Genomic DNA, 19,221 nt, shown 5'->3' on the forward strand with positions numbered 1-19,221 from the left:
GTGAGGACACAGTGAGGACACAGTGAGGACACAGTGAGGAGGACACAGAGAGGACAGTTCATATCACATTGAGGACACAGAGAGGACAGTTCATATCACAGTGAGTTTCAAGTTCAAGTTTCTTTAATAGTTGTCATACAGAAGTACAGAATACTTTTGTACAAAATGCTTCTTACTGTTGCGCTCCAGAGACTGTGCATGACAAGATAAGTATGAAATAAAAACATAGTAAAAATTAGAAGAAAAAAAAGAGGTCACAGTGTTCAGTTTAGACATATGTACAATGTTCGTAGACGTAGTTACCATACAATATACAATACTGTGCAGTGTACTAATATACAATACTATATAGTGCAAGGCATAAATGGACGAGGTGCAGTTTAGGTACAATTCACAGTAGGTGTACGAGTTGTAGTGCAAATCCTTTATCAATAAATATAAAGTGTAAGTGTGTTTGTGTGATCTAAGTGTGGAGAGTGGGTGCTGCAGTGTGTTGTTTGTTTGAGTGAGTGTGTGTGTGCGTGTGGGTGTGTGTGCTGTGTGCATTTGGTGGTTGTTGCATAGTGATTATTGTTCGTTTAGCGATTATTGTTCGTTTAGCAGCCTGATGGCCTGGGGATAGAAGCTCCTTCTGAGTCTTTCTGTGCTCGCCATAAGACTCCGGTATCGCTTGCCTGACGGCAGCAGTTCAAAGAGGCAGTTGTTCGGGTGGCTCGAGTCCTTAATAATTCTCTTAGCCTTCCCCTTGCACCGCTTGTTGTAAATGTTCTGGAGGGTGGGAAGCCCCCCTCTAATTGTGCGTTCGGCTGAACGTGTCACTCTTTGTAGTCTGCTACGGTCTTGTGCAGTGCTATTCCCAAACCAGGAGGTGATGTTGCCGGTCAGGATGCTCTCTATTGTACATGAGTAGAAGTTCCTAAGGATCTTCTGGCTGACTTGGAACTTCCTTAGGCGCCTGAGGAAGTAGAGGCGTTGTCGTGCCTTCTTCACAACACTGTCAATGTGTGTGGTCCATGACAAGTCCTCGGATATGTGGGCTCCGAGGTACTTGAAACTGTTCACTCTCTCAACCGGTGCCCCGTCGATGCTGAGGGGGCTGTAGTCCTTGACCCCCGACCTCCTGAAGTCCACAATCATCTCTTTTGTTTTGCTGACGTTCAGGGAGAGGCAGTTCTCCTGACACCACTGTGACAGGTTCTCTACCTCTTCCAGGTAGGCCCTTTCGTCGTTGGCAGAGATCAGGCCCACCACTACTGTGTCATCAGCAAATTTGATGATGGTGTTGTTGTTCCGCTGTGCTACGCAGTCATGTGTGTACAGGGAGTAGAGGAGGGGGCTCAGAACACAGCCCTGGGGGGCCCCTATGTTGAGCGTGATGGATGAGGAGGTGCAGTTGCCGGCTCTTACCACCTGGGGTCTGCCCGTCAGGAAGTCCAGGACCCACTGGCACAGGTCATAGTTCAAGCCCAGGTCCCTGAGCTTGGTTATGAGTTTGGAGGGGACTATGGTATTGAATGCTGAGCTGTAGTCGATGAACAGCATTCTCACATAGTTCCCCTTCCTCTTGTCCAGATGTGATGCTGCTGTGTGCAGCACATGGGCTATGGCGTCCTCCGTGGACCTGTTGGGGCGATATGCAAATTGCAGAGGGTCCAGGTTGATGGGGAGGGAGGAACAGATGTAGCCCTTCACTAGCTTCTCAAAGCACTTCATGGCTATGGAGGTGAGGGCTACAGGGCGGTAGTCGTTGAGGCAAGCGGGCGTAGATTTTTTGGGTACAGGGATGATGGTGGACTTCTTCAGACAGGTGGGGATGACGGCCTGTTCCAAGGACAGGTTGAAGATGTCAGTGAAAACCGGGGCCAGTTGGTCGGCACAGACTTTTAGGACGCGGCCGGGGATGCCGTCCGGTCCTGTTGCCTTCCTGATATCCACTTTTTTAAAGATCCGTCTCACCTCATGCTCTGTTACCCTGAACACTGAGTCTCCATCAGCAGACCCCCCCCCCCCCATTGCCGTGGTTTGTAGGCTGGTGTTGTTATTCACAGCCTCAAACCTCGCATAGAAGGAGTTGAGATCATTTGCTAAGGAGATGTCACTGTTCAGTTTGAGGGGGGTTCCTTTGTAGTCTGTCATTGTTCTGAGGCCCTGCCACATGCCTCTAGAGTCAGCCTGTTCAAACTGAAGTTCAAGGACAGTTCATATCACATTGAGGACAGTTCATATCACAGTGAGGACACAGTGAGGACAGTTCATATCACAGTGAGGACAGTTCATATCACAGTGAGGACAGTTCATATCACAGTGAGGACACAGGGAGGACAGTTCATATCACAGTGAGGACACAGTGAGGACAGTTCATATCACAGTGAGGACAGTTCATATCACAGTGAGGACACATTGAGGACAGTTCATATCACAGTGAGGACAGTTCATATCACAGTGAGGACACATTGAGGACAGTTCATATCACAGTGAGGACACATTGAGGACAGTTCATATCACAGTGAGGACACATTGAGGACAGTTCATATCACAGTGAGGACACAGTGAGGACAGTTCATATCACAGTGAGGACACATTGAGGACAGTTCATATCACAGTGAGGACAGTTCATATCACAGTGAGGACAGTTCATATCACAGTAAGGACACATTGAGGACAGTTCATATCACAGTGAGGACACAGTGAGGACAGTTCATATCACATTGAGGACACAGTGAGGACAGTTCATATCACATTGAGGACACAGTGAGGACAGTTCATATCACATTGAGGACACATTGAGGACACAGTGAGGACAGTTCATGACACAGTGAGGACACAGTGAGGACACAGTGAGGACAGTTCATGACACAGTGAGGACACAGTGAGGACACAGTGAGGACAGTTCATGACACAGTGAGGACACAGTGAGGACACAGTGAGGACAGTTCATGACACAGTGAGGACACAGTGAGGACACAGTGAGGACAGTTCATGACACCGACAGTAAGGACGGGTCATGACACAGTGAGGACAGGTTATGACACGGTGAGGACAGTATAACACTGAAGCTTGTCTATATGACGTATATTCACATGTATATATGGTACAGTAGTTGGCTACTTTTTCTTCCAGCAGCTGTGTTAACTTTCTGACATGTCAATCAATATCTGAAACATTCTCTATCGATTCCTGTTCTAAACGATTCTCGATTCCGATTCTTTGAGGTGCAGGTCAAAACAGGTCACACCTTATTTCGCAGGAAATATTTTAATTTTTTTTAGAAATTTTATATTTAGTGTGGGTGACCTGGCGAAGCCAGGTTGCCACCCACACTATAGATATCTATACTCTTTTTATTCTTCTTTATTCCACCGATTTTGCAAACACCACTCGTGCCAGAGCGTTCGCGCCCCATACACGTGAAAGGTATCAAAACGAGCGGCTTGCCTATGTCAACTCCGGTATTCGAACTCGTAAAGTTTCACCGCACCGTCTGGCTACGAATCGACTTTAAACGGTAACATTTCTGTCCCATTGGAAATGCATTGCAATTTAGAGTAGCAGCTGAAATAATCTTTTTTCCCCTACCTTGGGTGAATTGCGAGTGTGATCTCAATTTTGGACATAGAAATAAAACAAACACATCAAAATGATGACACGGCTGTCAGCCCGCTCACAAAAGAAAAATAAATGGAATTGGACATTTCTATCTCAACTGACGACCATTTGTTTGAAGGTTCTCCTCCCCATTGACCGCCATGCAATCGCACTCTAGAAATCACTTTTTTCACACTATTTTTTAGCCTTCTGTTCCGATCGCCGAAGGAGTGCCACAATATCGCACGAATGCCACAATTATCGCACACAACCCTTCGCCTACTCGTTGTAGTGCTCTTGTGCGAGTCACAACGCTTCATCTCTTATAGTTTTCTTTTAATCAACGTGACAATGCAGTCATGTAAAGAAAATTCAGAATATGCAAGTCATTGTGCTCATGGCTGATTGGTTCAGGCTTAACAGCTGTGAGGCTCAGGGCTCATGGCTCAGCTGACCTGCCAATGACATCATCCACTTAACCCATCATTGCCCATCACTGTGTTGCAGTACTGAATTGCTGGACAGCGCCCTCTGTCTTGCGGGTTGTGTCTTGCGGGTTGTGTCATTGTACTCAGTAGGGATATCCTCTTTCATTTTTCATTGGTTGATGTTGACCACCTTTCATTGGTCGATGTTGACCACTCCCCCGATCCTTAGACCACGCCCCCTTAGGCCACACCCCCTCAGTGTATTTCTTGAACCGTTTGTCGTAGAGACTTGCGGTTTGTGCCATTGGTCGATGTTGACCACCTTTCATTGGTCGATGTTGACCACTCCCCCGATCCTTAGACCACGCCCCCTTAGGCCACACCCCCTCAGTGTATCTCTTGAACCGTTTGTCGTAGAGACTTGCGGATTGTGCCATTGTACTCGGTGTAATAGTGTAATAGTGTGTAATAGTGTAATAGTGTAATAGTGTAATAGTGTGTAATAGTGTGTAATAGTGCAATAGTGTAATAGTGTGTAATAGTGTAATAGTGTAATAGTGTGTAATAGTGTGTAATAGTGTAATAGTGTGTAATAGTGTAATAGTGTGTAATAGTGTGTAATAGTGTAATAGTGTAATAGTGTAATAGTGTAATTGTGTAATAGTGTGTAATAGTGTGTAATAGTGTATAATAGTGTATAATAGTGTATAATAGTGTATAATAGTGTATAATAGTGTATAATAGTGTATAATAGTGTATAATAGTGTATAATAGTGTATAATAGTGTGTAATAGTGTAATAGTGTAATAGTGTAATAGTGTAATAGTGTGTAATAGTGTGTAATAGTGTAATAGTGTGTAATAGTGTAATAGTGTGTAATAGTGTAATAGTGTGTAATAGTGTAATAGTGTGTAATAGTGTAATAGTGTAATAGTGTAATAGTGTAATAGTGTAATAGTGTGTAATAGTGTAATAGTGTGTAATAGTGTAATAGTGTGTAATAGTGTAATAGTGTGTAATAGTGTGTAATAGTGTAATAGTGTAATAGTGTAATAGTGTTATAGTGTGTAATAGTGTAATAGTGTGTAATAGTGTAATAGTGTAATAGTGTAATAGTGTAATAGTGTGTAATAGTGTAATAGTGTGTAATAGTGTAATAGTGTGTAATAGTGTAATAGTGTTATAGTGTGTAATAGTGTAATAGTGTAATAGTGTGTAATAGTGTAATAGTGTAATAGTGTGTAATAGTGTAATAGTGTGTAATAGTGTAATAGTGTGTAATAGTGTAATAGTGTGTAATAGTGTAATAGTGTGTAATAGTGTAATAGTGTGTAATAGTGTAATAGTGTAATAGTGTGTAATAGTGTAATAGTGTAATAGTGTTATAGTGTGTAATAGTGTAATAGTGTGTAATAGTGTAATAGTGTAATAGTGTGTAATAGTGTAATAGTGTGTAATAGTGTAATAGTGTGTAATAGTGTAATAGTGTTATAGTGTGTAATAGTGTAATAGTGTGTAATAGTGTAATAGTGTAATAGTGTGTAATAGTGTAATAGTGTACCGTTTGTCATAGAGACTCGCGAGAGACCCTCTCCCGTTGGCCGGCGGTGCACAGGCGTCACCCTGAAATTTTATATTTTTTTCATACTATTCACATTTTTAGTTGACTTGATACAGTTTAATTTGGTTGCTGTACTGTAACTAGGGTATTAATTAACAAACAATTTTTTTTTTTTACTAATCGAAATTAAGAATCGAAATGCAAATATGTTACTTCCGGTTCCAGAACCGGAAGTTAGGAACCGGTTCCTATTAGAACCGGTTTTCGGTGCTCAACCCTACTTATTCAATGATACTTAATGTTACTTAACGATGATAAGTGGTTTCCATGTCACCTAACGATGATACTTAATGTTACTTAACGATGATACTTGATGTCACCTAACGATGATACTCATTGTCTCGCTGTGGCTCTTCTGCTCCTCCTCCTCCTCCTCCAGCTGGACAACATCCTGTATCCTCCCTCCATGCCCTTCCGGAAGTCCAGTAACCCGGACGTGACTCACGGCTCCAGCCTGGCGACCCGGTTCAAGCGGCAGCTCAGCGGAGAGGACGGCAAGAACCTCCGCAGAGGCAGCCTGGGGGGCGCTCTCACAGGTGAACCCCAGGGCTATTATGGGATGGATAATATACTGTTCCAATAACACGCCAAACCCAAAGCTGTACATTTTAAACTTGTCGCATCTATCAACTAAAACATTTCTTAACCCTTTCACTGCCACACGACTACAGCAGGTTAACCCTTTACTAATCACACTACCGACGGTTAACGTGTGATAGTAAAGGGTTAACCTTCTGTAGTGTGGCAGTGAAAGGGTTAACCAGCTGTCGTGCGGCAGTGAAAGGGTTAACCTTCTGTGTATTGTCGCAGTGAAAGGGTTAACAGTTTGGTAGTGTGGCAGTGAAAGGGTTTTAAGAGCGTTAACTATCACATCTATTAATGATCACATAATGTTAACTATCGCATCTCTTAAAGCCATCATATGCAACATTTCTGCATTAAAATGTCTAAAAACGACTAAACCTATGTTATATATTTAGTCGTGTACTTAAATGATCCCAATTGTTTCCAACGAGTTTAGATAAGATATTCCTTTATTGATCCCCTTGGGGGAAATTTCGGGTGTCATAGCAGCATGGGGGGGGGGGGGGGGTGCAGGTATGGGCAGGGTACTAGTAGAAAGACTAGTATATATTAGGGATGTCCGATATTATCGGCCGATATCGGCATTAAAATGTGATATCGGAAAATATCGGTATCTGTTTTCAAAAAAATATTATTATTATTTTTTTTACATTTCTATAACCTTTATTTACCCAGGCAAGCAAGTAAGAACAAATTCTGATTTTTATTTATTGTCAAAGTATGCATAATGTTGTGTTAATTCCACAACAAGAGATATGTAATGTTAATTACCTGAAATTATTCCGTTTTTTGGGTGGGGGGGGGGGGGGGGGGGGGGGGGGCCCTGCATATATCGGTATCGGTTGATATCGGTATCGGAAATTAACTCTTTCAGTGCCACGCCTGGTTTTCCATTTTACCGCTTGAATGCCACCATCCGCGCCAATGTTAACGTTAATATCGCCTAATCTATGTTTTAGATTATGGCTATGTGTCTAATCTGCCCATCGCATTATCAAAGACTATTTTCCAGACAGTGCTGTGAAGGCAGATTGTTTTTTTATCGCGTCGTTGCCGTTTCAGAGCAGTTAGAAAAGCCCCCGTTTTGATATAAAAAACAGCTCATTCTGGAGCATTCTATGAAAATCGTCTTTTAGTAGAATATTCCACAACGTTGATATTCGTCGGCCTTTTTATGAATCGTTTTCAAATAAACGCTAGATGATCAATATTATACGTGCACGCACGCACATTACGGCCGCGCGCGGATAATCGCCTCGTTGATTTCCTCTCGGAGTTTTACATTGAAACCGAAAGAAGACATTTCACAAAACAGCTTATAACTTCATCAAACTTACTCTGATTATCCTACCACTGATAACATAGAGTCCTTACCTGACATCAGATGGTATCCAACTGGTATATTCCAATTCCTGATCACCATTCGAAAAAATCGATACGTGTATGGATCCAACGCGACACAGTGGATCTCTATGATCCGCTGGGATCTGAGGCTCCAGAATGAACTCTAGTAACCCCGGCTGGATCAGTGAACTGGAAAATGTGGAGTACCGGATTTTTTTCCCCATTCATTTTCATTGAGTCCATTCCAAAATCACTTATGTCATCTGGGAGACGACAGGGGGCGCTTTTTTCCACAGTGATCACCGGCGCAGCTCGGCAATACTCGGGTAGGCTCGGGTGATGCAATAATTTTTCAGATCGCAAAAAAAAAATAATAATAATAATTCCGAGAAATCTCGTGAGTGGCTAGCAACCACCTATAAAAAAACACGAGAAATCTCGTGAGTGGCACTGAAAGAGTTAAGAGTTGGACAATATCGGTATCGGTAAAAAAGCCAATATCGAGCATCCCTAGTATATATATACAGTAAAATTTAGATCTGAATATGAAAATATGAAAAAATAACACGGTACAAAGTCCACACAGGCACAGTACAAACCCAAAAACAGCCCAATACATAGACGGAAGAGGAACGACACAAACACAGACGGAGCTTCCTGTACCTAACCAGTACCAAGCTAAGAATTCATCAGAGCAATGACATGTGGGATGAAAGACTTCTTAAATGTGTTTTTGGGGAGCTAGGGGAACCACTATAGCGCCTTCCAGATGCAAGCTTGTCAAACTCACTATGAAGGGGATAGAAAGGATCAAGACAATAACTTGCTGAGCCTTGTCTCTATTCCAGAGTACATATAACTCAGACAATAGTTTTTGTGGTTTCCCTATAACTTTACTGGCCATGTTAACGATCCTTGACAGTTTGTTCTTATTCTTGGCCCCCAAGGTTTCCAAACCAGGTGGAGAACACTTTCCAACAAGATTTTTGTATACTATTACCAGCTCTAGAATATCCCTGCTTACAGCAAAACTATTCAACTGAACGTTGCATAGCCTTCTTGAAGATGCATTGTGTTAGCTGTGATAAGCTCATAGTTCAGTTCAGTTCAGTTCAGAGTTTTTATTTGCCACATGGAATCATACAATCAGAGTTTCTTCATTACACAATCATAAATATCATTCAATGGACAAAAGGAGCAGGAAGAAGAATGGAGAGAATTCCACAACTTTACACCAATAACTGAAGGACACATCTGTTTAAGTGTGGTACGTGCAAACTGATGTTTAAAATTGTATTTTCTCCTACTAAACTCACGTTCTAAATGAAAAAGATGTTGTAGTTTTTCTGCGTGCAAACTGATGTTTAAAATTGTATTTTCTCCTACTAAACTCACTTTCTAAATGAAAAAGATTTTGTAGTTTTTCTGGCAGTGTATTATTTCTTGCCCTAAACATAATTAACATTGTTTGAAACTTAACCATGTCTTCAAGTTTAATTATTCTAGATTTAATAAATAATGTATTTGTGTGTTCTCGATAACTCACTTTATGTGTGATTCTTACAGCCCTCTTCTGTAGTATATATAATGGTTTTATATTGGTCCCATAAGTATTCCCCCATACTTCAACACAATAACTGATATAAGGTGAGATGAGTGAACAGTAGAGTGTTCTAGTCGTATCAGTCTTATCCAAGGAACTAATATTGACACATGTCGACCACTTCTACAGACTAACCATTTATTGTGAGTGATTGGCTTTGGCGGAGCAGGCTACTGTTGCACCTGGCCGTCAGCTTTATGGCTTTACTGTGTGTTTATGACCCTCAGCCCACCTATGCTCTTATACCTTTAGGCGATAATTAAGATAAGGCATGATCATTTTACTGTGCGACACACTGACCCGTGGGCTTTATAGCGTGAGGCAGTTCCAAAGGTTTTCTTCAACGGTTCTGGGAGCGAGGAAACCCCAATGGACCTATCTCAAGCTCCGCCCTGTTTTCTTGATCCTCCAATCACAACTAAAAGCAACAGTTGTGAGGAGCAAGAAGAGAGGGGGCGGAGTTTGAGATGAATTAAGAATCAATTTGTGCCGTGTCCCGCTGTCACTCACCTGCTCCTCCGGGAGCTCTGTTTGGCTTTAGAGGTTTTGGAGTAATAATAATAATAATAATTAGGGATGTCCGATATTATCGTCCGATATTGGCATACAACTGTGATATCGGAAAATATTGGTATCTGTTTTCAAAAAAAATAAAAATAATAAAAAAAAGATCTTTTATTCTTTTAATTTTTTTTACATTTATTTAACCTTTATTTACCCAGGCAAGTAAGAACAAATTATTATTTTATTTATTGTCAAAGTATGCATAATGTTGTGTTAATTACACGACAAGAGATTTGTAATGTTCAGATTCAGACAACTTTATTGATCCTGCGTGGGGCAATTCATATTTGCAGCTTCACCAACGAGCAACAAAGACAAACAAACAACAAAACATCTCAACGACAGCACGGCAAAAAGAAAAGAAAAGAGAAACACTCCATGTGATACACAATCCAGCAAAGTAAAAGTAAAAAAACAGACAACCAAGTGCAAAGGCTACTTAAAATGACTACTGCCTGTGTTTAAAAGTCTGATAGCCGAGGGGACAAAAGATTTGGCGTAGCGGTTGTTCCTACTTGGTGGGACGTCATAACGGCGGCCAGAAGGCAACAGTGAAAACCGCTGAGACAGAGCATGGAGCTCTGAGCATGTTGAGTCGTGGCACGGCCGACCCGGGTTCGATTCCACGGACCCGTCGTTATTTGCCGAATGTCTTCCCCCCACTCTGTCTCCTGTTCCTCCTCTCTCTCTACTGGACTGCCCAGTATTAAAAAGCGATAAACGCTAAAAAATTTTACTTGATCCTGCAATGCTTTTATACCGATCGGGCTGATTAGCGTTTTTTGGTGTTCAATACGATTGCCGTTACTGACAATCAAATAATCAGAAACGACCCCCCCCCCCCCCCCCCCCCCCCCCCCTTTCATGCATTCATGATGGAACATAATACCTATGATATTGATTTGATTTCGGAATAATAGCGTGTACAGGCAAGACACGGAAACGTCTATAGTGGAATTAACTCAGCATTTTCGGGAATTACCCTAGACCGCTCTAAAACCATACTTATATTCACCACGGTATATAACACGGGATTGTATGGATGGAAAATTTTTATTATTTTTCACATATTGAACGATAGATATGTGATGTCAAATGGGCCATAGTATTGTATCCATAGCTATAATATAGAATATAGTTATAGCTCTACAAACAAGGTGATGCAGTCCTATCTTTTAAAGCGTGGCAGTGCTGCTAGAGCCTGCTAATTCCCGGCAGTCAATGAGTTAATAGGCCTCTTTGTTTACGGTTTGATTGTCACTGATAAAATGGACATTTCCTGCAATACAGTAATAATGGAGTAAGAGAGTGCAATAGTACAGTGCAATAAAACAGTTATAGCAATGAAATGTTGATAATCGAGTGAGGTTGTAATTGGTTATATTGCACCATTCACACATGTCTAAATGGCATTGTGAAGCACTGAATTATGTGTAGCCGAGACGATTTGTTTTTAAATGAACAGGCTTGCATGCTACTGGAGCGGGCTAATGGTGGGGTTAGGTTATACAGTCAGGTAGTCATAAATATTTTGACATATTCATGACATATTTATGACTCTCTCTCTGTACACCACCACGATGGACTTTAAATGAAACAATCAAGATGTGCTTTAAGTGCAGACGTTCAGCTTTAATTATATATATTATATATTTTCTATATAAGCTAATCTATTGAGAAAATTGTGCCAATGTCCAAATATTTATGGGCCTTACTGTATTTACATTCAAGTAAAGGTTGTGATGTGACCCTTATGTAACCAGGCAAGTTGACTAAGAACACATTCGTATTTACAGCCATGACCTAGCAGGGTAGTTAGTTACAGGGGGGAGGGGCGGCCACACACACACACACACACGCACACGCACACACACAGTCTTGTACTGTTGGCTACTGACTGAGCAGTTCCACTGAAGCTGTCGGGGGTTTCTCAAGGGCATTTCCGCGGTAGTTGTTAAGGGAGAGGATAGCGTCATTCACTCACTTCAACCACCAGTCTGGGGATCAAACCAACGACCGTCGGATCACAAGCCACTTCTCAAACCTTTAGACACACGCATATATATTATATATACAGCATTATTGTACATGCTGTCATACAGAGTTATGTGGGTTATATGCATGTGTAGGGCTGGGCGATATGGAAAAAAATCATATCGCGATAACGATATGATAATTTTATTTTATTTCTCGATATCGATAATTATCGAATTGTTATAAGTATAATTTTTTTTTTTTTTTTTTTTTTTTTAACAACAGATGTATGTTTATTTTGCAGCAATTCTTTGTCGTTGCCGCCATCTTTAGTGTTACATCCCCTCACACTCCAGTTCTCAGGCTGCAGCTGGTTTAAAAGCTAAAGTAAACCGGCTTCTCTGCTGGCTGTGGCTCCAGAGGAGTTGAACAGTTATTTTCGATCTTTTGGCGCTTTTTTGGTGGACAAACCACCGCACATGTGCACCGTGACTCGTGACTGGAGTCTAGTTCTGCTAGCACACATAGCCTACTGTGTACAGACGGTTTCAAAATGTATTTTAAATTAGAAAGCAAACAAAATAAATGGACAAGAGAAAAAGAAATCTGAATTTGGTCAGTATTGTCATTTGGACAAGCAAAGCCATTACTTTAAGTTGCAGGCAAGAAAGACAAGTCTGTCCACTGTCTCTGGTTTTAAAACTGCCCTGTTGCAGGTAAAAAAAAAAAAAAAAAAAAAAAAAACGATTTTTCGATTTTTTTTTAATTTCGATATTCGATATCGATTATTAAAATATATCGCGATATTTATCGTTATCGTTATATCGCCCAGCCCTACGCATGTGTATACACGAATCCGCCGATTTTGTGTGTTCCACCATCTAGCGATGCCCCCATTATTGTGGTGACGAGGAGATACTGAACGTATCCAATGCAAGCGAACTAGCAACTGTTCCTGCCTCCTGGTCATTGTTGCTCAAAATGGTCAATTATTGCCGTGTTTTTGGCTGCGCTAATCGGTCGGACCGGGAAAAGCATTTGGGAGTACTTCAGATTGTCAAAAGCTATTACAAATCAGGGAGAAGAGTGCAAAAAAGGAGGCGAACACCCCCCTCTCCTCTCCTCTCCCGTCTGAACGAACTATCAAAGTAACGATCAGCATTTTTCGATCCAAACATTTGTACTAGTAGACTATTAGAAAAACAATTCAAATGTAAGATCAGCCGATCTAGTAACGTTATTGAATCGCCTACCTTGGCTTTCACAATACACACATCACATGTCATCGATGAGCTGATACGGTGCCTCGCTCACCCATCCACACACCAGGCGATAGGCAATGGTAGGCATCCAAACATTTGTAATATTTAAGGTCTTCATCCAGGGAGCGAAATTAACTTTTTGACTCACCGGCCAGTGGCTGGTAGATGAGAAAAATCTACCCGCCAAGCATATTTCTTACCAGTCATTTTTTTTTAATTTTTTTTTTATAATAAAATATATATATTATATAATCATACTTGTAGTTGTATTATCTGCGAGACATCGACACCACGCAACTAGTCAAAATGCTCGCTATCTGCAAACAGCTCCACTGTCTCTGTGTATACTCGAGTAGCCTCCAGCTCCAGCAAGTATTCTCCGGCGCTGCAGCTGGGCCCTATACTGTAGCCTCCAGCTCCAGCAAGGATTCTCCGGCGCTGCAGCTGGACCCTACTGGAGCTAACGTGTACTAGATAGCTACCTATCCAACGGAGGTATTATGCACTACTAGACTTGCTGGAGAATTTGTTGATATCGGGAGCTATCAGTAGCTAGCCGGCTAGATAACGGACAATGCCTCATTATTAAACTAAAAGTGAATAGTTGACTGGGTCATTTTGTAACGGTAGCTAACGTTAGAGCAGTCAGCAGACTGCACGGCCCGACTCTAGCCTCTCTGTTTACATGGGGTTGGGAGGGGCTGGAGGAGGGAGGAGCAGCGCGTTGCATGTCTGTGTGCTTGAGACAGCGAGTGAGAACTCCACTAAGAATTGGATCATGTTATTCGATCGGTTTTCACATGACTATTTCGTTGCCCGCCACATGGCGGACAGACCTCTCAGTCCCACCCGTCAAACGTAAAATCTGCCAGCAAATGGCGCTTGGCGGGCTTTAATTTCGCTCCCTGTCTTCATCTGTGTATGGGCTTGGTGACGTTTATCCAAAGCCACTTACAAGTTTTGTACAACAACTATATATTTAGATCTGAGAAAACAGCATTAATTATATTGTTTACACTGTTTATTGTTCTCATATTTTTTATATTCAGAGTTAATTATATTGTTTACACTGTTTTTCTTTCATTTTTATCTTCAGAGTTAATTATATTGTCTACAGCCAGTGGTTCTCAACTGGTCTAGCCTCGGGACCCAACATTTTCCTTAGTCATTAAGTCGCGACCCAAATTTTTCAACCACTATGATTTATAAAAAAAATATAAAAAATTGCAGTAATACACAATCTTTCATACATTAAAAACATGAAATAAACACAAAAAAGTGAAAAGTTATTTTCACTTTGATGAAATTGAGCCTAGATCTCTGACGACAACAACAACAACAACTGAAATATCATCATTGTAATCCTTCAGCAGGCCAAGTTGTTGTATAAAAGGTCAAGTGGGGTGAGCCGCTTGTGAACAACAGAGGTATTGCTGGTTAATACCATGCTATGGGCTCTTGGAGGGGACTGAAATAATCATGACCGCGTTTCACCCGCAAGCAAACTGGATTAATTTAATTGCCTTGAAAAAAAAAGAAAGGTGATTGACACTCGACCCTAACAACACATCTGAAATAATGATACAAGGTTTTATTTGTGTGGCAATAATGTAATTTAAATCAAATAATCTTTTTCTTCCATTTCTAATAAAAAATAATAATACACTTTTTTTTGTATAGCACCTTTCGTACAAGAGTTCGTACAAGAGTATTTTATGTAGAGATAAAATAGACCTAGGCGTAAAATGAGCATAACATTTGCATAAATATAGACCGGCATAGAATGAGCAGAGCATTGACAAAATAAAAGCAATGCATAAAGTGCAGACATGAAATCAGTATAAAAGCAGTGCAATCGCTCTCAGTTACAGTACAATGCACAGTACGTTTCTCCCACATTTACACTACAATGCACAGTAAGTTTCTCCCACATTTCAACTCACTATATGCACAGGAGGATAAAGTTGCCCAGATCCTCTAAAAATAGACTCTGCTGTGTTTTTGGTTTCTTGCTTTGGCTGACGAGGCCTTCTTTACTTTGTTGCTACAATAAACCCAGCAAGTAAGTAAGTTTTATTTCTAAAGCGTATTTAAAACAACTGTGGTTGCACCTAAGTGCATATAAACGGAACTATAATAAAACATGGTAAAGAAAGCAATACAAATACGACAAATAGAATAACAAGTAAGATAAAAAAAAAATAAGAAATATAAAAATACACAACATGAAACAGGGTAGGTTTGAGATAAGACTATCCAGAAGAAAAAAATAAGCTCAGTTTTAAAGCTAAAAGGCCTGCGGGGTAAACGGGTAGGTTTTTAACATGGTGAACAAAAACCAACATTTGGGGAAATGTGCTTACCGTCTTCTCCAGAGAGAGAGACAAGAAGATAGATACCGGTTTCCTCTCTGTGCGTTCAGTAGAAAGCTATCTGGCTGCACGTTAGCCTATAGCTTAGCACAATGAATGGAAGCGGACAGTGCCGGTTAGCCTAGGCATTGTCCAACTAACACCTCTCCCCCGAAGGCTAACCGGCCATGTCCGCTTCCATTCATTGTGCTAAGCTAGGCTAACGTGCAGCCAGATAGCTTTCTATACTGAACGCACAGAGAGGAAACTGGTATCTATCTTCTTGTCTCTCTCTGGAGAAGACGGTAAGGTGATTTCCCAAAATGTTGGCGTGTTCCTTTAAAGGCAGACAGGGAGGCCATTCCACAGCTTTGGGGCAGTGACTGTAAAGACACTCTTAGTCTTCAGTCTGGATGGAGGGACCACCAGTTTACCTGCTTCCCACAAACCACAGCTGATTCAATATTTGCACATATTTTCAAAGGCCATTTGATGATTAAAGAGCGATGCATGTCAGCCACGTTAAGAGTTTTTATAATATACGTCCTCTACCATATATTTGTTATGTCACAGAAAACCGAAAACGAAATGTCACACATTTCTCTTTGCACAACACCGTGGTGTGTGTGTGTGTGTGTGTGTGTGTGTGTGTGTGTGTGTGTGTGTGCGTGTGTGTGTGAGTGCGTGCGTGTGCGTGTGTGTGTGTTGGAGACTGGCAGCTACAGTATGAAGAAAAAACCCCACTGTGGAAAATGCAGAATTAAGAGTCAGTAAACATTATGTTTAGACTGTGGATAATTTCACCTCCTGAATGAGGTGAAAGGTGTGTTTCAAGCAGGTAGGTGTTTTGAGTTGCGTGCTGGAGAATTTAACCCTGCTGACTTGACCCCCCCCCCCCCCCCCCCCCACGGACACACATACACACACACACACACACACACATACTAGTGTTGTCACGATACTGGAATTTCGAACTTCGATACGATACCTTGAAAAGTATCGATATTCGATACCATTTTCGATACCACAGGGACATTTTTTTTTTTTTTTTTTTTTTATTATTTTATATATATATATATATATATATATATATATACATTTTGCTTTTGTTGCTGGTTGATTCTCCTCAGCTTCTCTCTGGTACTATAAGAGAAGATAAATATAACACTTTTAAAACCCTTTGTTTATCTTTAGATCACACATTTAAAAATAACTGTTCATCTCACTTCAATAATTTTTTATTGCAGAACATGGTATTTTCTCAAGCAGACAGATGTAAACACTGTAATCTGTGTTGCATGCACCTGACAAACTGAACTGTTTGTATTACAGTCATATTCCGACTTAACTGAATGCACGTGTGTGTGGACTACTGTACTATTACAGGTATTGAAATGAACAATGCAACTTCCTTATACAAAAAAAAAATATATTAAAATTATGAATAATTAAATATCGATATTTCGGGAAATGAGTATTGAAACCGTTTTAAATATTCAGAATCGATATGTATCGATTTTTCGATATTTTTGACAACACTAACACACACACACACACCCGCACACACACACACACACACACACACCCTATCCCCCCGCCTCCCGTTGGGTATAGTAATCAAGAGCGCTATACCCTCCCCCTAAATGTTCTTATATACACCTCGCCCCTTCCCATAAATTGCGAGGCGTCTCTAAATAGCGGTTTCCTCGCCGCGCCGGGCGTGCTGCTGGCTCTCTGGGAAGGAAACGGGTTGACCGTGAGGAAGGCAGGGCACCAGTTATCCTCCCCGGCATCCTGTTTCCCCCGGCGATCCTCTGGGTCTTAACCCGTAAGACTCGGGATGCAACCGAGAGGATTATTATACTGCTGTGGGCCGAGGCAGAGGCAGAGCGGTGCGGAGGCCAGGCGGGGGGGGGGGGGGGTTATAGATGTGTTTCACGTCCGCTCGCATCAACGTAATCCTGGTCAGAACGACGACGGGGCAGACTCCTACAATATATTTGCATTTGTTTGCCACGCTAGCGATCTACACAATCAATCCGTGCCAAAGCTAGACGTGTAAAAGGTGAAAGACTTCACAGCCGCGCTGATTTTGGCAAAATGACATCCAGCCGTTTTTTTTTTTAAATGGGGGACCCTGATTGTAAACAAGACGAAAGTCTTTCTCTGGTCTGCATCCCCTTAACAATTGTGTGTAATGAGCCGTACTGTATTGTACCCACTCTGCAATCTGTTAATAAAGTTTTCAATCAATCAAAACAGGGCTTTGGATCACAGGGTCTGGCTGCGTGGTTATTTGCACTGCGAAAAGGGGGGGATTATAGAGGGTTGAGTGAAGAGACGGCAGGAAGAGAGACCCACCTGAATATACACTCACACGCACGCACACACACACACACACACACACACACACACACACACACACACACACACACACACACACACACACACACACACACACACACACACACACACACACACACACACACACACACACACGAGAGAGAGAGAAGCATCTGTACCTTTTTCTTTACACTGTATTTCATTTTTTTTTAATATTCAGAGTTAATTCTATTGTTTACACTGTTTATTTTTTACTCATATTTTTATATTCAGATCAAATTTGATTGCCTATACAGAGTATGTATGTCTTTCTACTACTTTACCCTGCCCATACTTGTACCTCCCCTCCCCCCTCCCCCATGCTGCTATGACACCCACATTTTCCCCAAGGGGATCTCATCTTATCTTATCTTATCTTAAGCAGTTGGGGTAAAGTACACACGCCCAATTGGCTTGTGCATGATACATTTGGTTATGTGAGGTCAGTGGCCATAGACTAAGTAAATAAGTGAACATCCTCCTCAGTGTTACACAACAAGCCTCTTTGATATGCATGACGAAGAGCTTCTTTATACCACTGTTGGCGGTTGTGGCTAATATATACAGTAGCTGTTAGCGTACATAGAGCTGTTAGCCGTTAGCCGTTAGCTCTACATAGAGATGTTACAGTAGCTCAATTCCTGATGAATTGAAAATGGGGGACCCTGATGTAAACGAGACGAAAGTCTTTCTCTGGTCTGCATCCCCTTAACAATTGTGTGTATTGAGCCGTACTGTATTGTACCCATTCTGCAATCTGTTAATAAAGTTTTCAATCAATCAATCAAACTCCACATAGAGTTGTTAGCTGTTAGCTCTATATAGAGCTGTTAGCTGTTAGCTCTATATAGAGATGTTAGCTGTTAGCTCTATATAGAGCTGTTAGCTGTTAGCTCTATATAGACCTGTTAGCTGTTGGCTCTATATAGAGCTGTTAGCTGTTAGCTCTATATAGAGCTGTTAGCTGTTAGCTCTATATAGACCTGTTAGCTGTTGGCTCTATATAGAGCTGTTAGCTGTTAGCTCTATATAGAGCTGTTAGCTGTTAGCTCTATATAGAGCTGTTAGCTGTTAGCTCTATATAGAGCTGTTAGCTTTATGTTAGCTGTTAGCTTTATATCGAGCTGTTAGCTCTATATAGAGCTGTTAGCTGTTAGCTCTATATAGAGCTGTTAGCTTTATATCGAGCTGTTAGCTTTATATCGAGCTGTTAGCTCTATATAGAGCTGTTAGCTGTTAGCTCTATATAGAGCTGTTAGCTGTTAGCTTTCTATAGAGCTGTTAGCTGTTAGCTCTATATAGAGCTGTTAGCTGTTATCTCTATATAGAGCTGTTAGCTGTTAGTTCTATATAGAGCTGTTTCACCTCTAACACTTTGGATACGCTATTGTTCACAGGATGTAAATAATATACTAATGCTGTAAAGATTATACTAGGGCTGTAAAGATTATACTAATGCTGTAAATAAAAGAATATACTAGGGCTGTAAAGAATACTAGTAATGTAAATAATATACTAGTAA

General features: G+C 41.2%; 1 protein-coding gene across 1 annotated transcript in view; it reads left to right on the plus strand.

The window, feature by feature from the left end:
- The window catches only part of mast4 (microtubule associated serine/threonine kinase family member 4), a 275,602-nt gene that overhangs the window by 74,895 nt on the left and 181,486 nt on the right, over positions 1-19,221 (plus strand). Inside the window, 1 exon segment of the mRNA XM_084325402.1 lies at positions 6,014-6,170. Coding sequence (XP_084181528.1) covers positions 6,014-6,170 — 157 coding nt within the window.

Source organism: Notolepis coatsorum, assembly GCF_963971535.1.
Source record: "Notolepis coatsorum genome assembly, chromosome: 11".
NCBI classification, from domain to species: domain Eukaryota; kingdom Metazoa; phylum Chordata; class Actinopteri; order Aulopiformes; family Paralepididae; genus Notolepis; species Notolepis coatsorum.